The sequence below is a fragment of the Ambystoma mexicanum genome, chromosome 5p (genome assembly GCF_040938575.1).
Source record: "Ambystoma mexicanum isolate Mex_15411 chromosome 5p, UKY_AmexF1_1, whole genome shotgun sequence".
NCBI lineage: Eukaryota > Metazoa > Chordata > Amphibia > Caudata > Ambystomatidae > Ambystoma > Ambystoma mexicanum.
Window position 1 is genome coordinate 459490802 of NC_090930.1, and position 25682 is coordinate 459516483.

The 25682-nt window shown below is 44.1% G+C and overlaps 1 protein-coding gene across 1 annotated transcript in view; it reads left to right on the forward strand.

Annotated features, from left to right (window-relative positions):
* LOC138481016 (sodium- and chloride-dependent neutral and basic amino acid transporter B(0+)-like) overlaps positions 1-25682 on the forward strand; it is an 839328-nt gene that overhangs the window by 729943 nt on the left and 83703 nt on the right. The window contains exon 12 of the mRNA XM_069612864.1: positions 24690-24799. Coding sequence (XP_069468965.1) covers positions 24690-24799 — 110 coding nt within the window. The remainder of the gene's footprint in view (positions 1-24689; positions 24800-25682) is intronic.

A 25682-nucleotide genomic window follows, 5' to 3' on the forward strand; every position in this document is an offset into this window, starting at 1 on the left:
TTCTTCATCCCCCAGTGAGGCATTATGGCAACAGGACAACACTGGAAAGCCGATGATGCCAGTAGCTTTGTTAAGGGTTGCGCTTGAGCAGCTTCACTACCCTGTGCATATAACTAGGGAGAGTCTTGCTGAAATAATTGCAGAAGACTGTTTTCTACCAAACCTGTTAGAACATGTTGCATTTAATGTAGTAAATTGCATCATATGTCAAAGGTGCACCACTGGACATGCACTGCAAATGATTAGAGGATTAAATCTTCCACCAAATGGTCCATTTCAGCATTTACATATCGATTATGTCGATATGCTGCAAGTGTGTAATGGATACAGGTATTTAATAGTGGTGGTGTGTCTCTTCTCAAGGTGGAACAAAACAGGTCCTTGTACACACCCTGATGCCACTTGCGCAGCTAGGATTTTAGTACGTGCAGTCTTTCCAAGATGGGGAGTGTGTGAAGTTGTGGTATCCAATAATGGGCCACATTTTGTCAATGAACAGATAGGTTTATTATTGAGCATTAAGCACAAGTTTTCTTCTGCTTATCAACCGCAAGCGAACGGGATATGTGAGAGACTCACATAACATAACAGGCGTATCTGTAAAGCACACGTTCACCCCCGAAGGGGCATCTTGGCGCTCATAACAGATGTTTATTGTTACCCAACTTAATGGTGCTCATTTTATTGACCTTGGAAGGATGAAGGGCTGAGTGGACCTGCCAGGATTCGAACCTGTGACCATGAGGTCAAACACAGGTCCCTGTAGTGGATGCATTAGTCCACTGAGCCACAGACCCAGCTAACTCAACAGCCTCATTAAAGAAAGTATTGCCAAGATCAAGTTAACATTGACAAAGGGATGGCTATATTGCCTGCCCTTTGCTTTAGATGCCCTAAGGAATCAGCCTGGTTTGAGCCACCACCTCACACCCAATGAATTAGTGACAGCAAGAAGAATGAGAACACCTTTAACCCCTCCATTGAGGAGTGGAAGTGATGCCCACAGTACAGCAAAAATGTTAGGAAATGAATTGAATGAATATTTGACATGTATCACTGCTAGTATCTCTGTCATTTCAGATCAACTCAAGCGCCCGTGGGTCGGTCTCAGAACACAGATGAAACCAATCCAGATTTTCTGAACTTTCATCAGCTCCAAAGCTCTTTGCTGGTGACACCGAGCTGATCAGAAACTCCACTAGGAATTGGCACGAGCCAATGCTCAATGGACCGCATGTACTAGAGAATATTACTCCCTCAGCAGTGAAAGTTCAAGGCAGATGAGCTTGGATTCACCTGAACGCTGTTAAGCTCTACACTGGCGAGACCGTAGCACCCCCAGCCATCGATACAGAAGCAAGACAAGACGAAGAATTTCAGCATGTGCAGACTCGATCGATGACAAAGAAAAAGGACAATAAACCAGTAGATTAATAAATAGAGATTTGCATTTGGACTGTGGCTTGGACATTCCTTATAGATATTATAGCAAGCGTGCAATCCTTTTGCTTGAGCCACAGGAATTTTTGAAAAATGAACTTTAGAGAAATGCCAACATATTGTGATTATGCTTAAATGACAACACTTAAGAATTGGAAACGTGAACAGTACCCGATTAGTTTCTCACTGAATATTTGTTTGGCTGATTTTATGGTTCTCCCTGAAAGTAATGTGCATCATATCGTGCTTGCTATTTTTGTGTTTATTCTTTGAGCTTATCCAGCCCTTGTTAGAAGAGATGTGGACATCTACACTTTTTTTACAGGATCTTAAGAATGGCCCTTTGATTAGAAGGCTGCTCGTGGCAATAGTAGAGTAATTACTGCAGCTGCCAAACCTATTACAGTTACCTGAGTAAAGTGTTTTTTCTTACTTAAATTGCAGCAAATTAGAAATTTTGAGGATAACAGGTTTTCAGAAAAGAAGTTCCAGAGTGGCACAAATGCTGGGGATTATTATGTTTGTTTGCAATATAAATATTCACAGTTATGCTTTGTTTTTTCCTGTTTCTTATGAGTCACGTTTTCTTTATATTGTTGATCCAAAAAAGGCAGAACTCCCTTTGATTCTCCCCACTACAGGAACCCTAGTAGATTAGCCTGTTACCAAGGAGCCAAGGTCCCTTGCGTTGTCACCCCAGCATAGAGTTGTTTCCATGGGCTGCTAACATTTTAAGGGGAAGACACAGGAGAAGTGCAGAGGAAGATAATAATGGAATCAACACATATCTGGACAGTACAACACACTTGCATAATAATATGTGGTATCAGCACATGAAAAATGTGGGAGAGAGAACATGTAAGGAGAGTTGCAATGTCTGTACACTCATACCTTATACCATGGGAACCTCTAAGATGTTCATAGCTACAGAAGTACCAGTGAAAATAGCTCATTGCCTGACACTTCTCGCACTCTGCCGGACAAGAGGACACTCCCAAGCCAGGACAGCATCCCTGATATGGGTAAATAGAAAGAAATCTCAAAGAGAAGATAACTATGTGCAAGATTTGAAGACAAGTAGGAAGAAATAAACAAAGGATCTAGTGATCAGATATGAACAGTTAGGAATGAGTGGAGCAGGAACTCGGAGGGAAGAAAACAAGATGCTGGATTGTCAAGGAAAAAATAAAGAAGAAATATGGAGATGCTGGGAAAGAGGTCAATTGCAAATAAAAGGAACAGTTCTGACTCCAGATGTCATGGACTGAAGGCTTGATTGTATGCAAAGCACCAGCACTAACCGGGTACTATGAACCATTTATAGATACTGCAGAGAACGAGTGCAAGAATCATTGGTCAAAAATTGTGAAGTTGTTGACATGGGTCGACGATAAGGAAGGACCATTGCAGATAGTACCTCTAGAAAGTGCGGCCGAATTTTTGATGGACCAGGCATGGAGGATGGGACAGTACTTCTAATGGACCACTATTGGGCTTGTGGGTCCAGGGCCTACTTGAAGGTGCACAAGGACTGGGGAGGGATGTGTTCTATAGTGCTTATTCACGTTCCAGCATTAGTTATTCCTTAGAGCGACCTGAATATTGGAGAGCTTCCAAAAGCAGGTGCCCATTTGAAGAGGAGAAGATCACTTGAGTTCCTCAATCGTACAAGGAGGGATAATTATTTGTCTGCTAAATCAGTACAAGCCTTTGATGCAATTCCATATGAGCACAGGCTGTTCAGAATGACTGCTTCCATCTTCATGACTATCTTTATGCCAGGAATCTAGACAATGGCAAATGCAAAGTGGTTACAGATCACTCGCTGGGAGCTCCTGCAGACGATCAACACCACCATTAAGGGATTCAATACTATCAGGGAAGAACTGAGGACAATACGATTGATGACCCTCCAGAACAGATATGTCCTTGATATGATCACAGCAATGGATGGAGGAGTTTGCGCCAAAATTAGAGACTCATGTTGCACATTCATACCTTCTCATGATGACGAGAACGGAACCTTCACAGAGGCTATAACATTGCTGACAAAGCTCCACGACAAGATGGAAGATGTGACAGAAGACATTGCAAATGACAGCTGGCGTGCGTCTATCTTCGCATGGGTTCCACAATGGATGGCGAATATCTTCAAACTCCTGGGAGCAGTATTGGTGATTATAATGTTTGGATTCTGTGAGATTAGGATAGTTAGCACGCAGTGCAAGAAGACAGCAAAGAAGGCAGTAGGAATGGATATCATGATCAATATCGAATCAGGGGTTGGACCCAAGGAGGTGACAGAGGAAGGGATCAGAAAATATATGGGGGCCAGCATCTTAGCACCTGAGGAAAAAAGGTTCTGCATCCAAGGAATCACAGGAAGTATGTGGGATGATGGATCTACTGCAGCTCAAATGGACAGTGCAGCCACATGACCTGGAGTGTTGATGAACATGTAAAATCAGTGGGATCCCTGAAGGGAGTAGTGAAGATCTGGACTCCAAAGAGACACTTCTTTAAGAAAGTATACCAAGGTGTGGAGACTGGTGAAAGAGTGGTCGATGAATGAACCAGAGGGGGGAGTGCAGAGGAGGAGATTAATGCCTCTGCAGGAGGTCCCACCCACATTCTGCCTATATGTTAGAAGCCGGAAATTGCAACATGCACAATGCCAGTGATGGTGCCTATTCCACAAAGAGTCTTTGAGACAAGGTATCCATTGAGAAGACCATACATGATGTATCCCCCGCAGAGATGACAATCTCTTGGAGGAGGTTCCCGAAGGAATATGAAGATGGGAAGAAATGTGGCTGGTGACGTCACAAGAAATGAGCATGATGCACTGAGAAGACTGGTCGAAGAAGATGATGCATAGACCGCATAGAATCTGATGACGAATAAAGAATCGAAAGACTTTTATTTGTGGAACAAAGATTGAATGTGTGAAGAATACTACAGAAAAATCAAGCCATTTTATAACTCTACAGATGCTGCAACGCAAATAGGTTATGTAATCATAAAGGCTGGCTATACATGGTGAATAGACTGTTGGCGGTGCCGCCATTACATAGAATTCTGGATATCAGTGTCACATATTTAGTAAGCTCAGACCCATGAAGAAAGAAGGATCTCAGAGCTGTGTCTCAGCAAGAAAACAGCTGAAGATCAAGGAAAGGCCTGAAATAGCTTTCTGGCCTGGTGTCAAAGGATGGAGCAGCCAAGAACTGGTTATCGATCCTTGAAGAACAGTGGACATGAGAAGCTGAATCAGCCCTTGTTAAGGTGCAAGGAAGCACCACCATGAGTGCCAAGTTTATTTATATTTATTTATTCCAGACACTTAAATGCTGCAAAACAGGCCAAAATACTGTCTCCTGTCACTTGAGTCGAGGATGCAAATAGGAACAGTTGTGCAGACCTGAGCTACGATAAGGATGTGCCTATACTCCCTTTTATTCTCTGGAGCATTGATACTTTGCAAGGCTAAGTTCAAAGACAATCTGAATGGCAGAAGGCACGAGTAATGAGACATATAGGGCTGATTGGGTGGTGAGACATGGTCGAGTCCACCCACCAGCACTTGGGGTATCAGTTTACGTGCTGCTAGTGAGCCGAACATTCCAGAAGGGCATGAGTGTGCCAACCAATTGTAGAAGGAAATATAACGAAGGGCCTTATAGTTTGAGAGCCAATGGTGTACCGTGTATTTAGTAACTGATGAGGATGACTTGCACCAGGGGTGGGCATAAGTTTTCCACCTGACTGTAGAGACCCAATCACAAACCTATCCCCTAAGGAAAGTATACTTGATGTTCATCTTGAACCTATCACAATCCCACATAGGTTTTCTGAGTTTGCCACCTAGTATGACGTCACTTATGACTTTTTAGTATTTAAGTGTGTTTTTTTATGCAAAATGATTGAGAGTACGATTGAACGTTCGTTGATGTCTGTTTTAGACAACTGAAAAAAAAAACAGTTGGTGGAGACATTTTGTCAACTTCCTGAGTCGGTCTTGTTATTTAGTGTAAGAGTTATTCTGCATCCCTTCCATCGTACAATGTGTTACCTCAAAGGAACATAAGGGTTAAGCGCTTAATACCCAGAGGTTTCTAAGCACGGACCCGGGGATCAAACCTTTGTTTCTCAGTGTCGTCTTCCTTCCAAGGCGAGCATGTTGCACCTGAGCTATCCTCCCAAGACTAACATGTGGTCATCCTGAACTCTATCCAAACACCGGGACAGCCTATTGGATGTACCTCATCAGGATGTGCGGTCTACTTTGCCTTGGTGCAGACACATTAAGTGTTCCTTGAATAGGCTTGATCTAATCTATCTGTGTGATATTCCTGCTAGCATCAATCGCAAAACAAACACACTAATCAAAAACCTATACAAGGAGAGGCTCCAAGACCATATCATTCTATTCTATAGCATTTTTGTAGAGCGCCACTCACCCGCAGGCCTCAGAGTGCTAACAAGATCGACAGACATAGAACATGTAAAGGTAGATGCATTGAGGGAGATATGTCAGAAACCAGATATATACAAACAGTGAGAACTCAAAGACCTCCACCATCGAATAAGTAGGTTTTTAGGGCTTTTATGAACTGTGCCAATGATGGTAGTTGCCTAATTGCCGCACACAGTTTGTGCCAAACTCTTGGACCCCATGCACTGACACTCAGGTTGACAAACCTCTTTTCTAAATTGGGTTATAATGTAGCAAGGGGAATTAACTGCCAGGCATTTGTAGACTGTGCAGGAAGCTTTGACGCAAACCCTATGCTGAATCAGCAACCAATGCAGTCCTCTCCAGGCATCTGAGACATGCTCCCGTCGTCTGATGCCACATACAGCTCTAACCGCCCCATTCTGGGCCACTTGCAATTTCTTGATATTTGCTTGCACGGTGCAGTAGACGAGCCTGCAGTTAACAGTGCCTGCAGCTGACAAAGCATTATTCTTTTCTGACGTATGGCCTGATCTGCCACAATAGCTGGGTCATATGTGTGCAATTTGCGGTACATAGGAGAAGTGTTTTTTAAAATCAAGATGGCAGTCAAAAATGACTCCAAGGGTTTTGACCTGACTAGATACCGGAACTCTGACTCCTCCATTGAGGAAGGACTCATATAGAGGGCATACAGACTTGAGTTTGGGTGGACTTCCCACAACAAGGAGCTCTGTTTTTCTGTTATTCAGCATCATTGAGTTATTGTCCATCCAGTCTTTGATGGTGTCAAACACCCTACTAATAAGAAGCAAGTCAGCCTCATAATCACCGGATAGTTCCAGGATGATCTGTGTGTCATCCGCGTAGTTTGCATGCTTGATACCCATGCTATCCAGCAGGTCATAGAAAGGTATAGAATAGAGATTATAAAGAAGAGGTGATACACTTGATCCCTGTGGAATCCCACTACACAGTAAAACCTCTCTAAACTTGTGATCACCCACAGCTACTTTGGCTCTCCTGTGACACAGAAAGGGTCTAAACCAGTTGGCAGCAAGTTTCGAACATTTACCATCCTTAGTTAGCCTGTCCGCAACCTTATTGTTGTCCATGAGGACAAATGCAGCGGACAGGTCTAACAAGAGCAGAACAGCCAATTTGCCTCGGTCAACAATTTCAGCCATGGTGGATCTAACCTCCAACAGTGCTGTTTCTGTCCCGTGATGTTTTCTAAAACCATACAGGCTACTGGACAGAAGATCATTTTCCTTGACAAAGGTATTGTACTGGGTACATGCTACCTTGTTGAGATTTTCCATAGAAAATGAACATTGTTGATTGGACGGTAGTTAAGGGAGCCAAGGGGTCGAGACCCTCCTTTTGCAATAGAGGGGAATCCATGCCACTTTGATACAGTCAGGGAGCTTCCCCTCCTAAAAAGAGCAATTCATAATGGATGTTACTAGAGAGGCGAAACTGGGGAAAAATTCCTTAAACAAGGTTGAGGGGAAAATATCCCCTTTACATTCAGTGGGTTTAATCTTGACTACTGTTTCAGTTAGTTCCTCGATTGTAACATAGTTAAAGGAGAAGCAATCAGTCTCAGGCTCTTTCGCACCAAGAAATCCTGAGGGGAGTTTGCATATTCTTTGAGATGCTACTTAGGTGTTGGCTAACTTTTAAGGCCATGCAGTCGTGCAGCCTCTGGCACCAGGTGTCATCCACCAGTAATTGTGATTCTTGTTTTTTTCCCTTTAACTCATTCAGGATTTGAAAGAGCTCCCTGGAGCTTGATTTGGCTTCAAGGATACAATTTTCCAGACTTCATCTTTTAGTGGCCCTGGTAGTCTCTTTATATGCCTTCTCTGACTCCTTGTTTATATCAGTGTTTTTCCTCAATTCTCTTTCTGCGGCTCGTTTGGTTTGTCTAGCCACCAAAACCTCCGGAGAAAACCAGCGATTAGCGGATGGACAACCTTCTGTATTGTGCTTTTTAGGGGTTGTAGTTTATTGTAGGCAAATTTAATATCTGGTGCAATTGAGCAATGGATGATTCCAGAGTACACTCATCTCTAATGTACTTCAGCTGGGGAGAAACCAATAAGCTAAAAGCTGCCTATGAGGGAGGCCGAGTGCCTCTGTGGAGGCTAGGCACAGGGCTTGACCGTGTAATTTCAGACGCATAGTTAGATAACTGAATATAAAATTATATAGTGTGATGGTCTGACCAACAGCAGGCACTTATATCTATGGGTGTAATATGTAGATTGCTGCACAGGACTCAATCGAGTATATTGCCTGCTTGGTGGGTAGGGACCGATATGTGTTGTTTGAGCCCCAAGCCCTCTAGAAGCTTCAAGAGGGTCACCGCCTCTGAATCCCGAGGTTCATTTGTCCACAAATTAAAGTCACTAGCCACCAACATAGGGGTATGTCGTTTGGTATGGGCACCAAAGAAGGCCACTGCTGTTCCTGAAAGTCTGGCAGATCAGTCAGGGTGGGGGGCGATAAAGTACCTGGAAGCTGACCGTAGTGCTCGGGCTAACCCTCAGTTTAACCATCATGCCCTCGCAACCATCTAGTGCCAGGCTGCTACAATATTTCCCTGAAGATAATAGCTACACCACCACCTCTCTGAACTGGTCGGTTCATGTGCATGATTTTATAACCCTTTGGCGTAGCCAGTTGTAGAGAGTGTAAATTGGTTTCAGTGAGCCAAGTTTCTGTAATGAGCATAACGTCAAGTTTATGTAATGAGATATAATCCACGATCTCTGTCGAATGGCCGACTAGAGAGCAAGTATTAAGTAAGGCAGTTTTCAGCAATGTATTACAATTAAGAGGCATACAGGGAGATTCAAATGTGTACAGCAAAAGAACGCCGCTAACCACAAATGGTGGAGTTGTCGCCGGAATGTTTGGCACGGCTTCATACAACCCGGGGGACGGCAAGGTGGGGCCAGAATCCACAGGAGGTAATGCTGGAGTGTAATGTAGTGTATTCGAAAATGCTACAGGCAGCTCAGAAAATGCAGGACTGCCCCACACCCTATCAGAGCAGAGAGGAACGGCATCTAAATCCGAATCATGTCGTTCAGCTTGTAATCTTTTCTAGCGATTCAGATGGATTTGTCTAATGAGGTCATTATGAGACATAGCGCTGCTAAGTGGAGCAAAGCCAGTCACCTAAAGGTTTCTGCAAGGGAAAGGCATCAGTGCGAGCAAATGAAACGCATAGCACAATGCACTCCCAATGGACTCAACTTTGCACATACCGGTTCGGCTATGGCGCGTTCGCGGGTGAGCTGCGAATAAATGGCCAGCCAAGGACTACAATGCTGCTGGGTAATGGAGTCAATAGCAGCCCCGTGCGCGCAGAGCCTTAACAAGGCTTCTGATTCAAGTTGCATGTTTTCCAGGTAAGTTACCAATGGATGTTGGCAACACTGGGGCCTCATTACACGGACGGCGGTAAGGGTTTACCGTACTGGTAAGGGTACCAGTGCCAGTAAACCCTTACCGCCTTACTACGAGGTCCCTTTGTGGGACCCTACCTTAACGGCTGGTTTTACCAGCCGTTAAGGACGGGAGCCGCAAAGGGACCTAGGAGGTAATTACAATTTGCGGTACCGTAATTACCGCCTTCCCCATTCCCATTGAGCCCTATGGGGGCAAAAATGGGAATGGGGATGGGCCATGGTGAATGGGGAATTACCGCCCCCACACACCTTGGAATAGGGCGGTAATTCCGCCATTCACCATGGCGGACTCGGTAAAATACCGGCGGCAACCATGGTGCTAATAGCGCCAATGTTTACTGCCGTCTGTGTAATGAGGCCCTGAGTCTACCAACAGTACAAACACATTAAGGAGCAAGGATTCCAACACACGAATACTATAAGTAATACAAATAAGGACGCTTTGTAAAAACATCTAGTAAACACTTAAAAATATTAAAAAAGCACTAAAAACAATTTGAGACAAAGTGGATGCTAGCAGCACGAAAATAAGTAATAAGTAAATCATTGCTGATTGTCAGTGGTGTGGGCTATTACATGAACATTGGAAAGTAAAAAAGCTGCTCGAATTTGAGCAGTATCTGGATCTCATATACTCTCCATTATGCAAGGTGTTTACATATGAAATTCAGATTTGACATTTTACCAATAGGAAGTGTTATGAATGTATGCAATGTTGCATCCAATGACTGCTGCTTATTCTTCGTGGGTTTACGAAAAAACTATTTGTCACATCCTATTCTACACCGTGCAAGAAGATCTGAAGGTATCCTTTTTAAAAAAACAAACATGTCAGTGATGCTTTGCATTTCTGCAAAATGACAACTGAACCTATGATTTTCTTCTCGGGTTCTAGCTTTAAATATAAAGCATGGTTACGCAGAGGTTAAAGGATTAGTGATTTTTTTTACTAGCTATGGTATGTGTATGTCGCATATGAATCTGTTTTTCACCTTTTGATTTCTTTTTTCACACTTTTTAATAATGTTCTATCTTGTTCAAACGTATTTTTATATAATTTATTTATTTTAGTTATTTGTGCATTTGTTAAGTCTGCATCAAGGCACTGGTTGCATAGCATAGTGGAACATGGGGTTATTGGACATGGAAGGTAATACGTTCAGAAAAGGAGCTTGTCCTCGGAGAATAGTAGTCTTGAGGTGTTTCGGGAAAGCCCAATAGGACTGTTCGGATCTGTGTTAGCAGTAAGGAGTTGCGATTTTTGGCAGCTATGACCGGGAAGCTGGTCTCGCCTGATCTCTTTTGCCGGAAATGGGGAAGGGTGAGTTGGTGAGAGTAAGGGGCTCATGTCAAATGAATTGACATTTTATAATAATATCTTACATATCGATTGTTCTATCTTTTGTATGCTGCTTTTATGACGACTATTAAAATAAAGCTGCTCATGATGATGAAAATGTATATTCAACATGTACGTTGGCTAAATGCACCTCAGTGGTAAATTTGCCACTTTCAATAGGCTATTTACGAGTCGAAAAATGGGTACCAAATAACCACCCTGCCCCCTTTGTCTTGGGCAACTCAAAATGAATCTCAGTATTCTGCTTGATGGTGTTGGGATGGTCAGGAAAGGTCTGCAGGAGCACAAAGGGTTCATGTTGTGCGTGCCATATTGATGACAGGGAGTGTGGCAAACTGGGCGCGATGTTACAATTTCATATGTATCGAGTGTAGTTAATTATGGTTGGGATGTGTTACTTTTATTGTTAGAACTGATACTTATTAGTTTTGCACGCACGTAGAAGAATAAAATGCTAAAACCACTAAATGTACCATTAACCTGAATCACACATGGGGTGCTCTGAAGCACATAGAAACTGGGAGACATCATCAATACTCTGCATTCAGTTCATGTGCTTCACTTGTGATACCACAATGTATGCTGCTTGAGTCAGTGTCGAGCGGAATTCCAGATACCAGTGCAGCACTTCATTAAAGCTGTGACAGGCTTTTCAAATTCCGTTCTCGTAAATCGATTTCTGTGACACTTTACAGCCATTAACCGATAAGGTTAATGGAAATATGTTTATTTCCTGCACTGATGGAGTTATCACATGCGAGCAAGAAGGTGCATGTAATTGCTTATTTTAAAGCACAAAACAAAAAGTTTGTAACTTTTTTAGATGCATTTTTTTTATATCACATTTTATTGGTTTTATAGCATACAACCACTGGTCCTTCCGGGGCCAGAATTTAAAACAAAAACAATAATAATAATAATAACGTTGGATGGAAAACACACTCAGATGGATCACATACCGTATACAATATACAATATACAGTGTAATAGTATCTTGTTCTATAGCAGGTTTTCTTTAGCAATGTCCATATCCCTTATCCTATGGTGTTATGCTATTAAAAGTTCAGGAGTTCACACCGTGTCTTCCCAGCGTTGCCATATCTTATTTGCTTTTTCAGGGCAACCTCTGGCCCTGTAAACACTCCTTTCTATTGCAATGCAAATTTGTATGTCCGTAATGCACTGGTTTACCTGCGGCGGTTCCGCTGCCCCCCATAGCCGTGCTATGTTTCTTTTGATTATCGCTGTTGTAGTCATGAGGCAGAGCTTTACGTATTTTGACATATCTATCTCACTGTCTACTCCCAGTAACAGCAGTTTGGGATCTCTGGGGATCGTCTGGTTCAGGACCCTTGATAAGACATCGCAACATTGCTGCCAAAAATGCCTGATTACTGGGCACTCCCATAGTATGTGAAAGAAGGTTCCTTCTTCCCCCGGGCAGCATAGACAGTTAGGTTCAGCTATTTTACCCCAGCGGTACAAGGCTACCCTCGGGTAGTAGACTCTGTGTAATATCTTCAGTTGTGCTAGGCGTAGCCTGGCCGATATGGTGACTTCACGGGGGGTACATTAGGATCCAGACCCTGTCCTCCGACATGATCTCTCCCACTTCAATTTTCCATTTTGACTTCAATCGTACCAGTTCTGGTGTGGCAAAGGAGGTGATAACACTGTACATAACTGTGGTGACTTTAGCCTGAATATGCTCTATAACTATGTTCCGTTCCAATGGGGTACAGTCTGACATGTCAGAGAGGGTAGGGAGGTGCTGTTGTAGAGCATGTTGGAGCTGTGTGTAGTGGTATCTCTCTGCCTCCAGGAGGTTGAAGGTGAAGATTAGTTCACCAAAGGGTCTGATAGTTCTACTATAATGTCTCTTACTTTTTCTATGCCATGTCTCATCCACACTGGCCATTTCCGTACTTTAATCACTTCGGGGAGATTCCTATTATTCCATAGTGGTTGTAGTGGAGTGACTTTGTTCCCCCAGCCTATAAAGGTGTGGGACTCTGCTCAGATATGGGGCGTTTGCGATGTCATGCCTCGAGGGGAAGATCTGGGTGTTGCAGCATATAACTCTATAGGGGGTAACACTCTCACATGTGGTAATGTTGATTTGACGTGTAGTGCGTCATTTATCGCCGACATCTGGCTGGCCCAGGAGTATGTCTGTAGCCTCGGTAGACCGATGCCTCCTTCCTATATGGACCTTTGTAGTGTTTGGAGAGCTATTCTCGGGTGCCCGCCGCCCCACAGGAGTTGCCTGAGAACACAGTCTATTTCCTGGAACATCTTCGTTGGTATGTGCAATGGAGCATTGTGTAGTATGTACAAGTAGCGGGGAAGTGTTAACATTTTAAACAGTACAGCCCACCCTAAGAGGGTCAGGGGTAAAGACATACAGTGCTGCACATCTCTTGTGAATCGTTCTGTAATGGGTCACAGGTTATTGAATGTATAGTCATTAAGGTTTCTTGTGATCTGGACACCCAGATATCGAAAGAGTTCATGGGCAAGTCTATATGGGCAAGACTCAGGGGTCTCAGCACCTGGTTGGTTTAGTGCAAATAGTATGGATTTGGACCAATTCACCTTCAGGCCACTAAAGGCTGCATATTTTTGTAGCAGCTGTGTTACCACTGGGCATGCTGTTTTGGGGTCTCGCAGGTATATCAGTAGGTCGTCGGCGTATAGTGAGACTGTCTTCCTACTCTGGCCCTCCGAGGATGCCTTTCCAAGTGCATGTGTCCCTCAGCCACTGGCCAATGGCTCCATGGCCAGTGCGAAGAGGAGGGCTGATGGTGGGCAGCCTTGCCTTGTCCCCTTCCCCAGGGCAAAGGATTGTGACGTCCAGCCATTTACCCTGACTTCGGCCATCGGTGCATTGTACAGCCGTTGGATCCAGGATAAAAATCGTTCGCCAATCCCCATTTTACGCATTATCGCCCAGAGTGCCTCCCAATGGATTGAGTCGAATGCCTTCTCGAAGTCTATTGCGAGTACTCCCTCGGGGGTGTTCAGGGTCTGGGCGCGTTCAATGTCTAGGTGTAGTCTTCATATGCTCATTCTTGTAGATCTACCGGGCATGAAGCCACATTTATCTGGGTGTATTAAGGATGTTATGACTTGTTGTAGACGCGTTGCTAACAGTTTTGCCAATATTTTCATCTCGCTGTTGATTAGAGATATTGGTCTTTATGAGCTACATTTATCTGGAGGTTTGTCTGCTTTAGGTATTACAATTATTGTTGCCTTCCTTAAATCCACTGGTAGTCTACCCTTGCCTTAGGCCTGTTGGTACATTTTGAGTAGATGTGGGGCCAGTTCATTCCCACCTATCTTTTTCCAGGTTTCTATGGGAAAGCCATTCGGTCCAGGTGTCTTCCCGGATTGGAGCTGCATCATGGCTGCTATTATCTCATCTTCTGTGATTTCCATTTCTAGCCCTGCAACTTGTTCAGCGTTTAGAGAGGGAAGGGTAATCTCTTCCAATATGGAGACTTCAGGGGGAGCTTCAGATGCCCTGTATAGCCTTTCATAATATTTTGCAACTAACAGATGCGATATCTGCATCTGTTAGTCACGATTCAGCATTTTGGTGTGTGATATCTCTTACTTGATTGTGTCCCTCATCTCTACACTCAAGCCACACTAGCATCTTCCCGGCTTTATCGCCTGTTTCATAAATTATGGCTCTCATCGCCCTGTGTGCCTGTTTGGCATTGTCTAATGCAATGTTTTGTAACTTTTTCTGAGCCAGGATCAAAGCTCTGTTTGTATCGGGACTATCCTGGATTAGGTGTGTCTCCTCTGCCAGTTTAACATTTGCCTCTGCCTCTCTTAATGATTCCAGGTGTGCTTTCCTTTGTGCTGCAGTCCAGGAGATGATTCTCTGCGAATCATGGGTTTGTAAGCTACCCATAGGGTAATAGGGGAGTCTACCGTTCCCTCATTTAGCTCGAAGTATGTTGTGCTAGCGTTTTGTAGACGTTCTATCAATTCCAGGGAGCCTAGATGGTAATTATTCAGTCTCCATACCGGTGGCGGGATTGGTTTATACGTCGTGATTGACATGAGTAGGGGGGGGTGATCTGAGATGCCTCTTGGGAGGTACTCTGCCTGTGTCGCCGTGTGTATTATTAGTGCCATTATAAAGAAGTAGTCTAGGAGCGACAGTGATGCATGTACCCCAGAGTGATAGGAGTATTCCTTTTCCCCAGGATGTAGGTCCCGCCACACGTCCCTAATACCAAAAGCTTTGGCAAATGTGGCTAGGTTAGTTCGGCGATTAGGGTCCCTACTGCGTAGGTGTGTGTGATCTTGTATGTTGTCCATTACATCATTGAAGTCTCCCCCCAGGATAAAGATATTTGAAGTGTCATTAACCATCAAAGGCGTGATGTCTTCTATTAGCATGGCTTGCAGTGTGGATGGGGCATAGATCGCCAATAGGGAGATTGTTTTGTTCCAGAATGTACCTGCGACATACGTGAATCTGCCCCCAGTGTCCTGTGTTGCTTTTGTAAGGGTGAAAGGAAGCCTTTTGTGTATCATTATTATTACTCCTCTGGCTCCCATCTTGAAGCCTGCCTGTATTGCTGTGCAGTAGTTGGAGCGTTTGAATAGTGCATTGGTTGTTCCTGCTAGGTGGGTTTCAGTTAGGAAGGCTATGTCTGGGCTGTGCCTATTCAGGAACTGTTGCACTAGTTTTCTCTCCAGACTGTTTCCTAGACCATTCACATTCCAGGTAAGGAGCTTTAAAGCTCGAGTCTTAGTGTCTTGCGAAGTCATTTAGGCCTTCATGACTGTAGATAACAGCAATGCTCTCCGGGATAGGGGCACTGCTTTCATTCGCACCATGGTAGGGAACAATGGCCTGTATGTTAACAAAGCCTGTTTCCCGAGGGATTTGGTGTTCCATTGAGTTTGTCCATCCTTTAAAAATCTAAACATATACCCAACTCCCCCCTCCCTATACTTTACCCCAACTGAAGCATCTGTCGCCCCATTGTAACTCAAATACAAGTTAAACAAGAACCAATCACTAGCAGCCTTTCGCGTGTAAGTTCCCACCGCACTCCGGTGCAAAGGCGCGGGGGACCTTCCAGGGGGAAGGGAGGGCTTCCACCTGGGCTGGCCGCTTATCTATGTGTCTCTTTGTGGCTATTATGGTCGTGTAAGTGAGAATTCGACAATGTACAGTACCTTACACCCCGCGCATCGGGGCCTCGAGGGTTCTCGATTGTTCATGCTTCAAGTGTCAGTCCTCCCCCTCTTGCGGTTGTGGAACGTTGTCTGGTGCTGGTGCTGGTGGTTGTTGGTCTGGCGGTTCATATCTTGGCCGGGCTTGGGGGGCTCTGTTTTTGTTGCCTCCTGCCATAGTCCAATCTCCTTCAATGTGCTGTTTTGCACTTCCACTTCCACGCATCTTTAGGGTCAGTGAAGTGGACCGCCGTGCCTTTATAGTATATTTTAAGTTGGGCTGGAAATAGTAGGCCATATTTCACATTCAGGGTTTGCAGCTGTTTTTTAGTTGATCAAACGATTGCCTTGCTTTTTGCACTTCCTTGGTGTAATCTGGAAAAAATGCTATTTTCGATCTGTTGTATGTGAGGGTGCCTTTTGCCCGTGCCCTCTGGAGCAGTGCATCGCGGTCTTGATAATTCAATAGCTTAGCTATCACCGTGCGTGGGGGGGCACCTGGTGCTGGGCTGACGTCAGCAAACTGTGGGCTTGTTCAATTGAGAAAAAGTTGGAAAATGTTTCTGCTTCAAACATGTCTGTGAGCCACTTCTCCAGGAATAATTCCATGTTCGGGCCCTCTGCTTTCTCTGGCAATCCCAGGATCCTTACATTATTACGCCTGGATCTTGCCTCACTCCCATCCACCCTCTCCTCCATGGTTTTTAGGTGGGTCGCAACTCTCTCCAACTGTTGTTCTACATTCCGTAGCCCGTCTTCCGTCCCAGATATGCATTGCTCTGCCTCTCCAGTACGAGATGTCAGTTTCTGGAGATCGTGCCGGAGGCAGGAGGTGTCCATGCTGATGCCATCTATTTTTTGCTCCATAGAGGCACGCAAGTCTGCTATGGCCGCCAAATGTCTTTTAGTGATATTGTGCTCTCTGCTTCTGCCATGATGTCTGGTTGGTCTTGTTCAAACTGGCTATTTGTTGCCGGCGTTGTAAATTGGTCTATCCTGCTCTGGGAGATTAGTTTTCTGGGTTTGTCCTTGTCCGTGGTGAGATGCTTCTGACTGGACGGTCGCGCTGTTTTGGTATTAAGGCCGGCTTGCGTGATATCTCTTTTGTGCCTTCTTGGGTCGGTGGTGCCCTCAAGCCTGGAGCAGGTTGTGCAAATGTTCCTTCGGATTAGGGCCGTGCGGTCACTTGTCTCCTTGTCTTGCTCTAGTGTATCAGGAGTAGTGTGGATTACCGTTTTGCAAGGGTAGTGCCTGGACCCCCTTTCAGTGTTCCAGTGCCTTTAGCTTGGTGTCATGGTCTTTTCTCTACCTTTTCTGACTGGATCGTCGGGTGGGTTGTTCTTACCCGGTGTAACTGCGGTGTAATTGCTATGGGGAGTGTTCGGCTCCCTATGGTAGATATTGGTTTGTAACTTCAGCTTCACCAGGCAATTGCCAGATGCATAGGCTGGCAGGCAGATATGCCCCCACCGCAAGATGTCTGCACTGTTTGTACTGCAGGCCCACGCAGGTACGGATCCTGGTCACGTGTACCCACAGGCCGCAGTCTCGGAGAGGTCTATGGCGCTCCCCAGGATAGTTTATATGGGCTTCAGCAAACAGAGCATGAGTCATGCACCTACCGGGCTGCTCCTCTCTTTGTTCGTGGTTCTGTGCGCCGCCTGCACTCCCTCTCCTGCAGGCCCTTTATGAGCATGGGGGATGGGGGAGGACCCCTGCAAGGTGCGTCTGCTAGCCCACAATTTTCGCCGGGTCCACTCTTTTCTGCCAAACCGCGGGCCCACGGGTAAGGGGCCTTTGCAGGTGCAGGGAACGTCTGGGTGTCACCCTGGTTTGTTTGTTTGTTTGTTTATTTGTAATGCGCGCCAGACCCAAGGGTAACCGGGCGCAGTGAAGAGAATATGCAAAACTTACAGTGTTACAAAAATTACAGTGTTACAAATCATTACAATGCTACATAGAGTTGCAGTGTTACATAATTTACAGTGATAAAGAGAAAGGTATGTACAGACTTAACAGGGAGCATATCTGATCAAGCGAAGCGGTCAGTTATATGAAGTGTTACTAGAATTATTTACAATTGTGATATCTCTAATAATACATATACATTCAGATAACGTATCCTAACACAAATGTCTGTCGGTACCTTACATATTTTTGTCATTGAGGTGTTTGATCAGATTGATTCTAAAGTGTGAGAATGGTTGGTCTGTTCTCAAGTTATGTGGCAGGGCATTCCACCATTTAGCTGCTAGCACAGGGAAACTGGTGCTGCCAATTTTAGCAAGTTTGAATCTAGGAATTGCCAAGCAGTTGGAGTTAGGTGTTCTTGTGGGCCTACTGGAGATTTTTCTTTTTATTTTGTCCATCAGGTAGCTAGGAGCAGCGTTATTGAGGGCTTTGTACGTCAAGGAGGACATTTTTAGATAGATTTTATTGTCGGCGGAGAGCCATTTCTATTGGTGTCTGATAGAGGAGATATGTTCCCTTTTATTTATGCCTAGAGCAGCTCTGAGGGCATTATTTTGTAAGATTTGTAGCCTTTTGATGAAAGTTTTATTAGCACCACTGTAAAGGCCATTGCAGTAATCAAGTCGGGATAATATTAAGGCTCTCGCTAGGATCATACAGCTATCGTTGGATAAGAAGGGTTTACCTGCTCTTATTAATTTACAGGTGTAAACTGTATTGGAAGCTAAGGAGTTCACTTGTTTGGTGAAAGACATAGTGGAATCGAGATAGAAACCTAGTGTTTTTACTTCTCTCAAAACCTTAATGCTATTGCCGTCTATGTTAAACATGGAGTAGTCCTTGCCTAACTTGTTGATATTGGCTTGCGTGCCCAGGATAATCAACTCAGTCTTATCAACGTTCAGGCAGAGGCCATGGGAGGCCATCCATGCCTGAATAATGAGGTACACCCTATTCACCAACTCCCTGTCCTTGCTATGATCCCCAGAAAGCGGGAGGAGAATCTGTGTATCATCTGCATAATTAGTATAGGTGATACCTAGAAGGTCCAGATCATCGAAGAGGGGTTTAGTGAATATGTTGTATAAGGTCGGTGAGACACAGGATCCTTGAGGGACTGCGCACGTGATTGGTGAAGGGTCAGCTGCTGCCGAAGGGGAGAAGACTCTCATTGTTCTCTCACTCAAAAAGGATTCAATCCATTTAGTGGCATAGGTGGAGAAGTGTGCAGCAGTGTCCAAGTGTTTGCAGAGGACCTTGTGGTCCACCAAATCGAAGGCAGCTGAGAGATCAAGTAGAAGGAGGAGTGCTGTCTTACCTTGATCTATCTATTCGTCTATTTGGGTCTTTAAATCAATGAGGGCTGTTTCAGTTCCGTGTAGTGGACGGAAACCAGATTGTCTAGCTCCCAACAGATTATGTAATTCAAGATGTCTTTGAATTTGCGTATAGGCAACCTTGTCTAGTATTTTCAGTAAGAAAGGTACCGTAGTAATGGGCCGATAATTGGTGGGGATGAGGGGGTCTAGAGTCTGCTTCTTGAGAAGCGGGAGCACCCATGATTGTTTTAGGTTAGCCGGGATGTTACCTGTGGCGAAGGAGGCGTTTATCAGTTTGGAAATGAACGGTGAGAGGTCTCTGGCAGCGTCTTTTATTAGTTGTGCTGGGCAGATGTCACCTTTGCAATTCGAAGGTTTAAGGGAAAGGATGGTTTTTCTACCTCTAAGGTGGTAGTTTTAGTGAAGGAGAATTTGTTGGTAGGGTCGTTGGTGGTGTTGTTGAGTGACGGCTTATTTGGGAGGTTTAAGGATTCTTTTTTTAGTTGTATTTTGTTTTGCAGCGTGGTAATTTTATTTGCTAAGGCAGTTTGGATATCTGTACACCAGGTTTGGTCCTTAATACAGGTATCTGGCGTGGCAATGGCAGACTCAAGTTCTTTCAGGATGAAGAAAAGTTCCTTCATGCTTGGGTTAGAATTGGCAAAGCGAACATTGTAAGAGTTACGCTTTGCTAGGCAGATTTCATTTTTGTAGTGGCGGGAAATGTTAGTTAAATTAACTTTGTTCTCCTCGGTTGGGCATAGTTTCCAGTCTGATTCGCATTTTCTTTGGTTAGGCGAAGGGCCTTAAGTTCTGGCATGAACCACTTGTTTAAATGTGTCTTGGGTTTACTTGTTCTCATTTTAAGTGCGGCGACTTTGTCCATAGTGGTACGCATGATATTGTTGTATTCGTTGACCAATGCACTAGGGTCGAGGTTGTCTGGTAGTGCATTTAAGGTTGGAAGAATCAGGGGAATAATATTGTCCACTGCAATGTTCTTTTTGTTTCTAGTGGGGCAGGGTGGAGCCACCTGTAGGACTGAACTGGCTGGTTTAGTGGTTAGTAGGTTAAAGGACACCAGGGAGTGGTCAGTCCAAGATAGGGACATAATAGAGGAGACTATGGCTGAGCAGTTGGCGTCAGTGATCCAGTCAAGTATTCTGCCCTTCACATGGGTAGGGGTGTTGACTTTTTGGGTTAGTCCTAAGGTGTTAAGGGTGTTGGCAATAGTTGATGCATGAGCATCTGCTTGGTCATTGAAGCCAAGGTTAAAGTCCCCTAGTATCAGCAATTGTGAGGTAGTTTTGGTGTTGTTGGACAGAAGTCTGTGCAGATCCTCCTCGAAGGTTCCAAGTGGACCCGGTGGTCTGTAAATTAGGTGAATAGATAGAGTTTGGGTATTGTGTATGGGGATTTTCGCAGTGAGGGTTTCACAGGATTGCATGATTGTGGCAGGGGCTAGCCGTAATGATAGGTTTATTTTGGATATAATGGCGATACCACCTCCACGGGAGCCTTCTCGGTCTTGCCTAGATATGGTATAACCGTCGGGAATGGCCAGCATGAGTGAAGGACCTGCTGCGCTGTGTAACCAGGTCTCGGTTATAGCAATAAAGTCTAGATTGGCTTCTGTAATTAGGTCAGCTAGGTTGATGGCGTGTGCCACTAGGGATTTTGCATTAAGGAGTGCTCCCTTGAGGGAATGTCCTTCAGGGTCCATTTTAGTTAGGGCAGAATTTGATGAGTTGATATTTGTCTTAAGCTTGAAAGTTTGGGTACTTATGCTCGCTGGTAAAGAATGGGAGGGATTGGGACCAATACATATCCTGGTATGCTGGCCTTTCATTGTACGCTTTATAGCAGAAAGGGATCTTCTAAGTGGTTCATAAAGTTTATTAAGTCTGGCGCGTAATTTGAGGTTTCTCTCGTAAGTTGGAGTGGGCTGAGAGGTATAGGCTGGTATGGCTTGGTGCAAAGGGCTGTTATGGCCATAGTAGTTGAATACCTTAGGAGTGGTGGGTAGGAGCGGATGCGCGAGAATTGATTTGCAAAGGGGAGCTTCAGTATGGCACTTCTGGGTACTGGGGGCATGAAACGTGGCCATGAACAATATAACATAGATGTTAAGTAAGCTTGACATAGTGCAGAGCTATCCCTAGTGACTATTGATGCCACTTAGTGTGAGCAGACTAAGATTTCAGGCAGTCTAAGTTATTGGGTGTTGGATAACTATATGACTAAGAGCAGGCACGTTAAAATGCTAGGTGCATTTTACCAAGTGTGGCAGAATCTATACAGTCCGGATGCCATTCACTAGTAAGGCACAAATCTGCGAGGCACGAATGGGCAGTAGTTAAAATACATAACATAGCATAGGGTTGGGTAGTTGCTGGACAACGTTCGGATATCACAACCTGGGGAAGTACAATGTGCAAGCATGTGTGAGCAACTATGCAATCTTTCTAGATTCGGAATTCACAACCAGGGCAAAGACACAATATGCAGGCATATGTGAGCAACTATGCAATCTGTCTAAATTCGAAATTTACAACCAGGGCAAAAGCACAATATGCAGGCATGTGTGCGCAACTATGCAATCTGTCTAAATTCGAAATTCACAACCAGGACAAAAGCACAATATGCAGGCACGTGTGAGAAACTATGCAATCTGTCTAATTTCGAAATTCACAACCAGGACAAAAGCACAATATGCAGGCATGTGTGAGCAACTAGGCAGTCTGTCTAATTTCAAAATTCACAACCAGGGCAAAAACACAATATGCAAACATGTGTGCGCAACTATGCAATCTGTCTAATTTCGAAATTCACAGCCTGGGCAAGGATACCAAAATACTGAGATACAGTATACATGTAAGAGCAGCTATGACATCAAGGTTTGACTATACTGGCGGTCTGTACAGATAGGTAAGATCTGCTGCAGTAGCGCTTAAACTGGAGAGCAGTGATTATGATGTTTAATTTCAATTTCCTAATGTCTACTATGCACAAAGAGTGGAACAAGGAGCCTATGAGCAGTGCTACAGGATTTTGGCAAACAAGTGTTGATCTAAGACCCCACAGGAGAAAGATATATGCATGGGGCAGGTCACATGCTATTTGAGGCAGTAATTTATAGAGTCTTACATTGTTTGGCATTGAGGTCCGCCAGGTGCAGTTGGAAGCGAGGTGAGGCAAGCAGAAAGAGTCTAGAGAGCTCAAGGTGTGGCAGCAACTGCAGGCAGTCCCTGGGGAGGGGGTGCAGTGATCTTGGCCCTGGGCTCCTGCGGCTCCAGGCAGGCTCACGACAGGAAGAGTAGCCTTGGGCGGTGTGCCTTTGGAAGGTGGGCCGGCTTGAGCCTGCCGGCTCACTATTGGCTATAAGAGACAGTGGACAGCCAATCCGCGTTACATCCACTGATCTCAGAGGTGGAGTACCAGGAAACAAGAAAAGGCATGGTGGGCGGCCATTTTGGAGTAGCTTTCTGGATGTTGTTTCCGTTCTGGTCTTCTGCTTCCGTCCTGAATTAATGTTGTCTGGAGGCAAGGCAGTGCACAGGATTCCACACCCCAGTGGGAACGCCACACTTCTCATGCGGATAAAGCACAGTTCCGCTTCTTCCAGCAGACGTTATCGGGATGACAGGTTGGTTCCCCTTGTATGTGTGTGGCGGGTTGTTAGGCCAGCTCTCCGTGGTGCTCGGCGGGTTCCCGCCTGGTTCGCTCTGTTGGCTGGAGGTGCTCCACAGCCGGTGTGGCCGCGGCCGCGTAGTTTGCTTTACTCGGCTCTGAACTCACCCAGGAGCTTATGATTTGAGCCGGAATTTCGTCTGGTTGTGCCCAATGTGTTTATCTTCTGGAAAATATATGTTTTCTTCAGGATTGCCACTCGTAGCAGGCTGTTTCCACAGGATATTTGCCGTGGCTGCAGGAGCTACATAGCTCTGCTGCTGGCCACGCCCCTCTAGATGCATTTTGTTAAACTGTCTAAACAATTTTTCAAACATATTAGAAGCTGGATATTACTTGTTTTTTTTGTCTAATCCAAAGACAAATTCTACATGGATTACAAGTATCAGCAGCTGGAGGATATATTACAATACAATAAGCAAGTTGCCAGTTATAAAAGATGATGACATTGTATGGCTATGTAGTATAATAAATAAAATATCCCTACTCTGTGTAAAAAGGATATTGCAAGACACCTCGAAGTTCTGTGGCCATATAAATGAACTCTTCTGTGGCTTTCAATATTCTTATAACTTACGGTAAGGGGTACTCTATCAAAAATATTATTAACCAATTTTTAACAGACTTGTTGGTTCCTGGCCCTCGAGAGAATTAGTCATCTCTATGTTGTTTCACCTACCGAATTTTGAAAGTGGGTGTTTTTTAAATGAGGGTGTTCCCCTACGCCTCCCCTAAAAATGTACCCCCTTGCCCCCTTATCCCACTACCCTTACATACTGCTGTCATCATTATATATACCTATATGCTTACGTATAGGCCCTCAATTTTTCTATAACCATGTGTGAGAAGTCCAACCAGTCCCGGTTTTTTCTATTTGGATTCTGGGACTTGTAGTTTTTAATTTCCTATTTCAAATTTAGGAAAACTACAAGTCACAGAATTCAAAGCATGGTGACAAGAAACTTGAAAGCTCTGAAATATAATCGCAACAATCAAAATGTCACGGCCAAAGTTACCGTGTCCAATATTATGGAGATGAAACCAATGGACATCCAATTTGTCTTTGATGAAATATTACTGAATTAAAGTGTTATTTGTTTTGTTTACTTTTTTGCTGTTCATACATTTCACAAACAATCATTAAGTGCAGTTTCAAATGTTGAAAGTTATTTCTTGTCACTCTTTTTAATAAATATGTAGTGTAAAATGTGTGAATCATATGTGAACAAAGAAAGATCAAGAAGACAATTTATCAATTGGTTACTATGTTGCATTTGTTCACATGTTACTCAAAACAAGTCTGATCTAATGAAAATCGCACATTTTTGCCTATTACAAGCTATGAAAGAGAAATTATGCCAAAGCTAATAGAAAGACCAGACTTATGCTAGCTAAAGAGATCAGTAGAACCCTTTGTGTTTCATTTAGACAAGTATTTTAGGAACATAGTAATTAATGCAGAGTAGCTCTCATTACAGAAAGGTTGACGACTCCTGCACTAAACCTGCCAAAAAGGTGCGTTGTTCTTTTATCTTTCTTCCTCAGTTCCTTAACTATATCTCAATGTTTCATTAAAGCATCCATATTAATAGTCTGGGCGTGTAAAGAAATAATCAATGTGTTTACTGTAGTTCACTTGGTTGACTCACTTTGGGTACAGGTTCTTCCTTCCTATCAAGCATACATTGAATTGCATATAATGAAATCCAAGTTATAAGACGAACTACACCACACCCTATAAATGTACCAACTGGTTCTTTCTGCAGGTGGAAATCGATTTATTGGAGATCTAGAGATGATGATTGGAAAGAAACACTGGATGTTCTGGCTGTGGTGGAGAGCATGCTGGTTCATCATTTCTCCTTTACTTTTAGCTGTAAGTTATCTGATTGCGTGTTATGTTTTATAGAAATGTACTGCCGCTTTCCAACCACATAAGCATGTATTGGTATTGATATTGACATTTTATTTGTATTGCGCTTGTATACAAGTAATTCAGAGAACAATGAGGCAAGGGAAGGGAGGGGTACAAGGGAGAGCAAAACAACTATCTTACTAGGCCCAGTGACATTGAGAATGGGCAAGTGCATGGGAGAGGGAAAGGGGAAAGTGCATGGGAGGGGCAGAGAAGTGGAAAGTTCTGAGCAAAGGAAAAAAATAAAAAAATAAAAAATAATAATAAAAAGCAACAAACAGTGGTAGTGCAGCCAGCAAGTTCGGTTTTCAGTTACACAGAAACTAATTCTGTTGAGGCTATACTTAATGAGTATAGTTATGAAAGAAATAAACCAGGCACAAGGGGGTTAATTTTGAATTTTAACCAACTGGTACGTTGAATTTCAATAGGGAATTAATTGATTTACTTCAAAATAATGCTAAGGATTTATACAGACAACTGAGAGATTTATCACAGGGAATACACTAACATACACAGGCTAATACAGATTCTACTATCGGAACTTGAATGAATTATACTGGCAACAATTTTGAAATTTCAATGGGATTTTCAATGGGGTTTCAATGGGATGCAATGCTATAAAAGGAAGGGCTTATGCAACTTAGGGCTGGGGTTATTTGCTACTTACAAAGTAAGACTTGGTTTGGGATTCTGGACAGCCAGCTGGATCTCAGGCCACTCTGGACAGCTAGGGAAAGGGGTCTGGTCTCTGCGCTCTGCCTGGATGGGATTCTGGAAAGCCAGCTGCATCTCAGGACACTCTGGACAGCTAAGCAAGGGGTCTGGTCTCTGCACTCTGTTG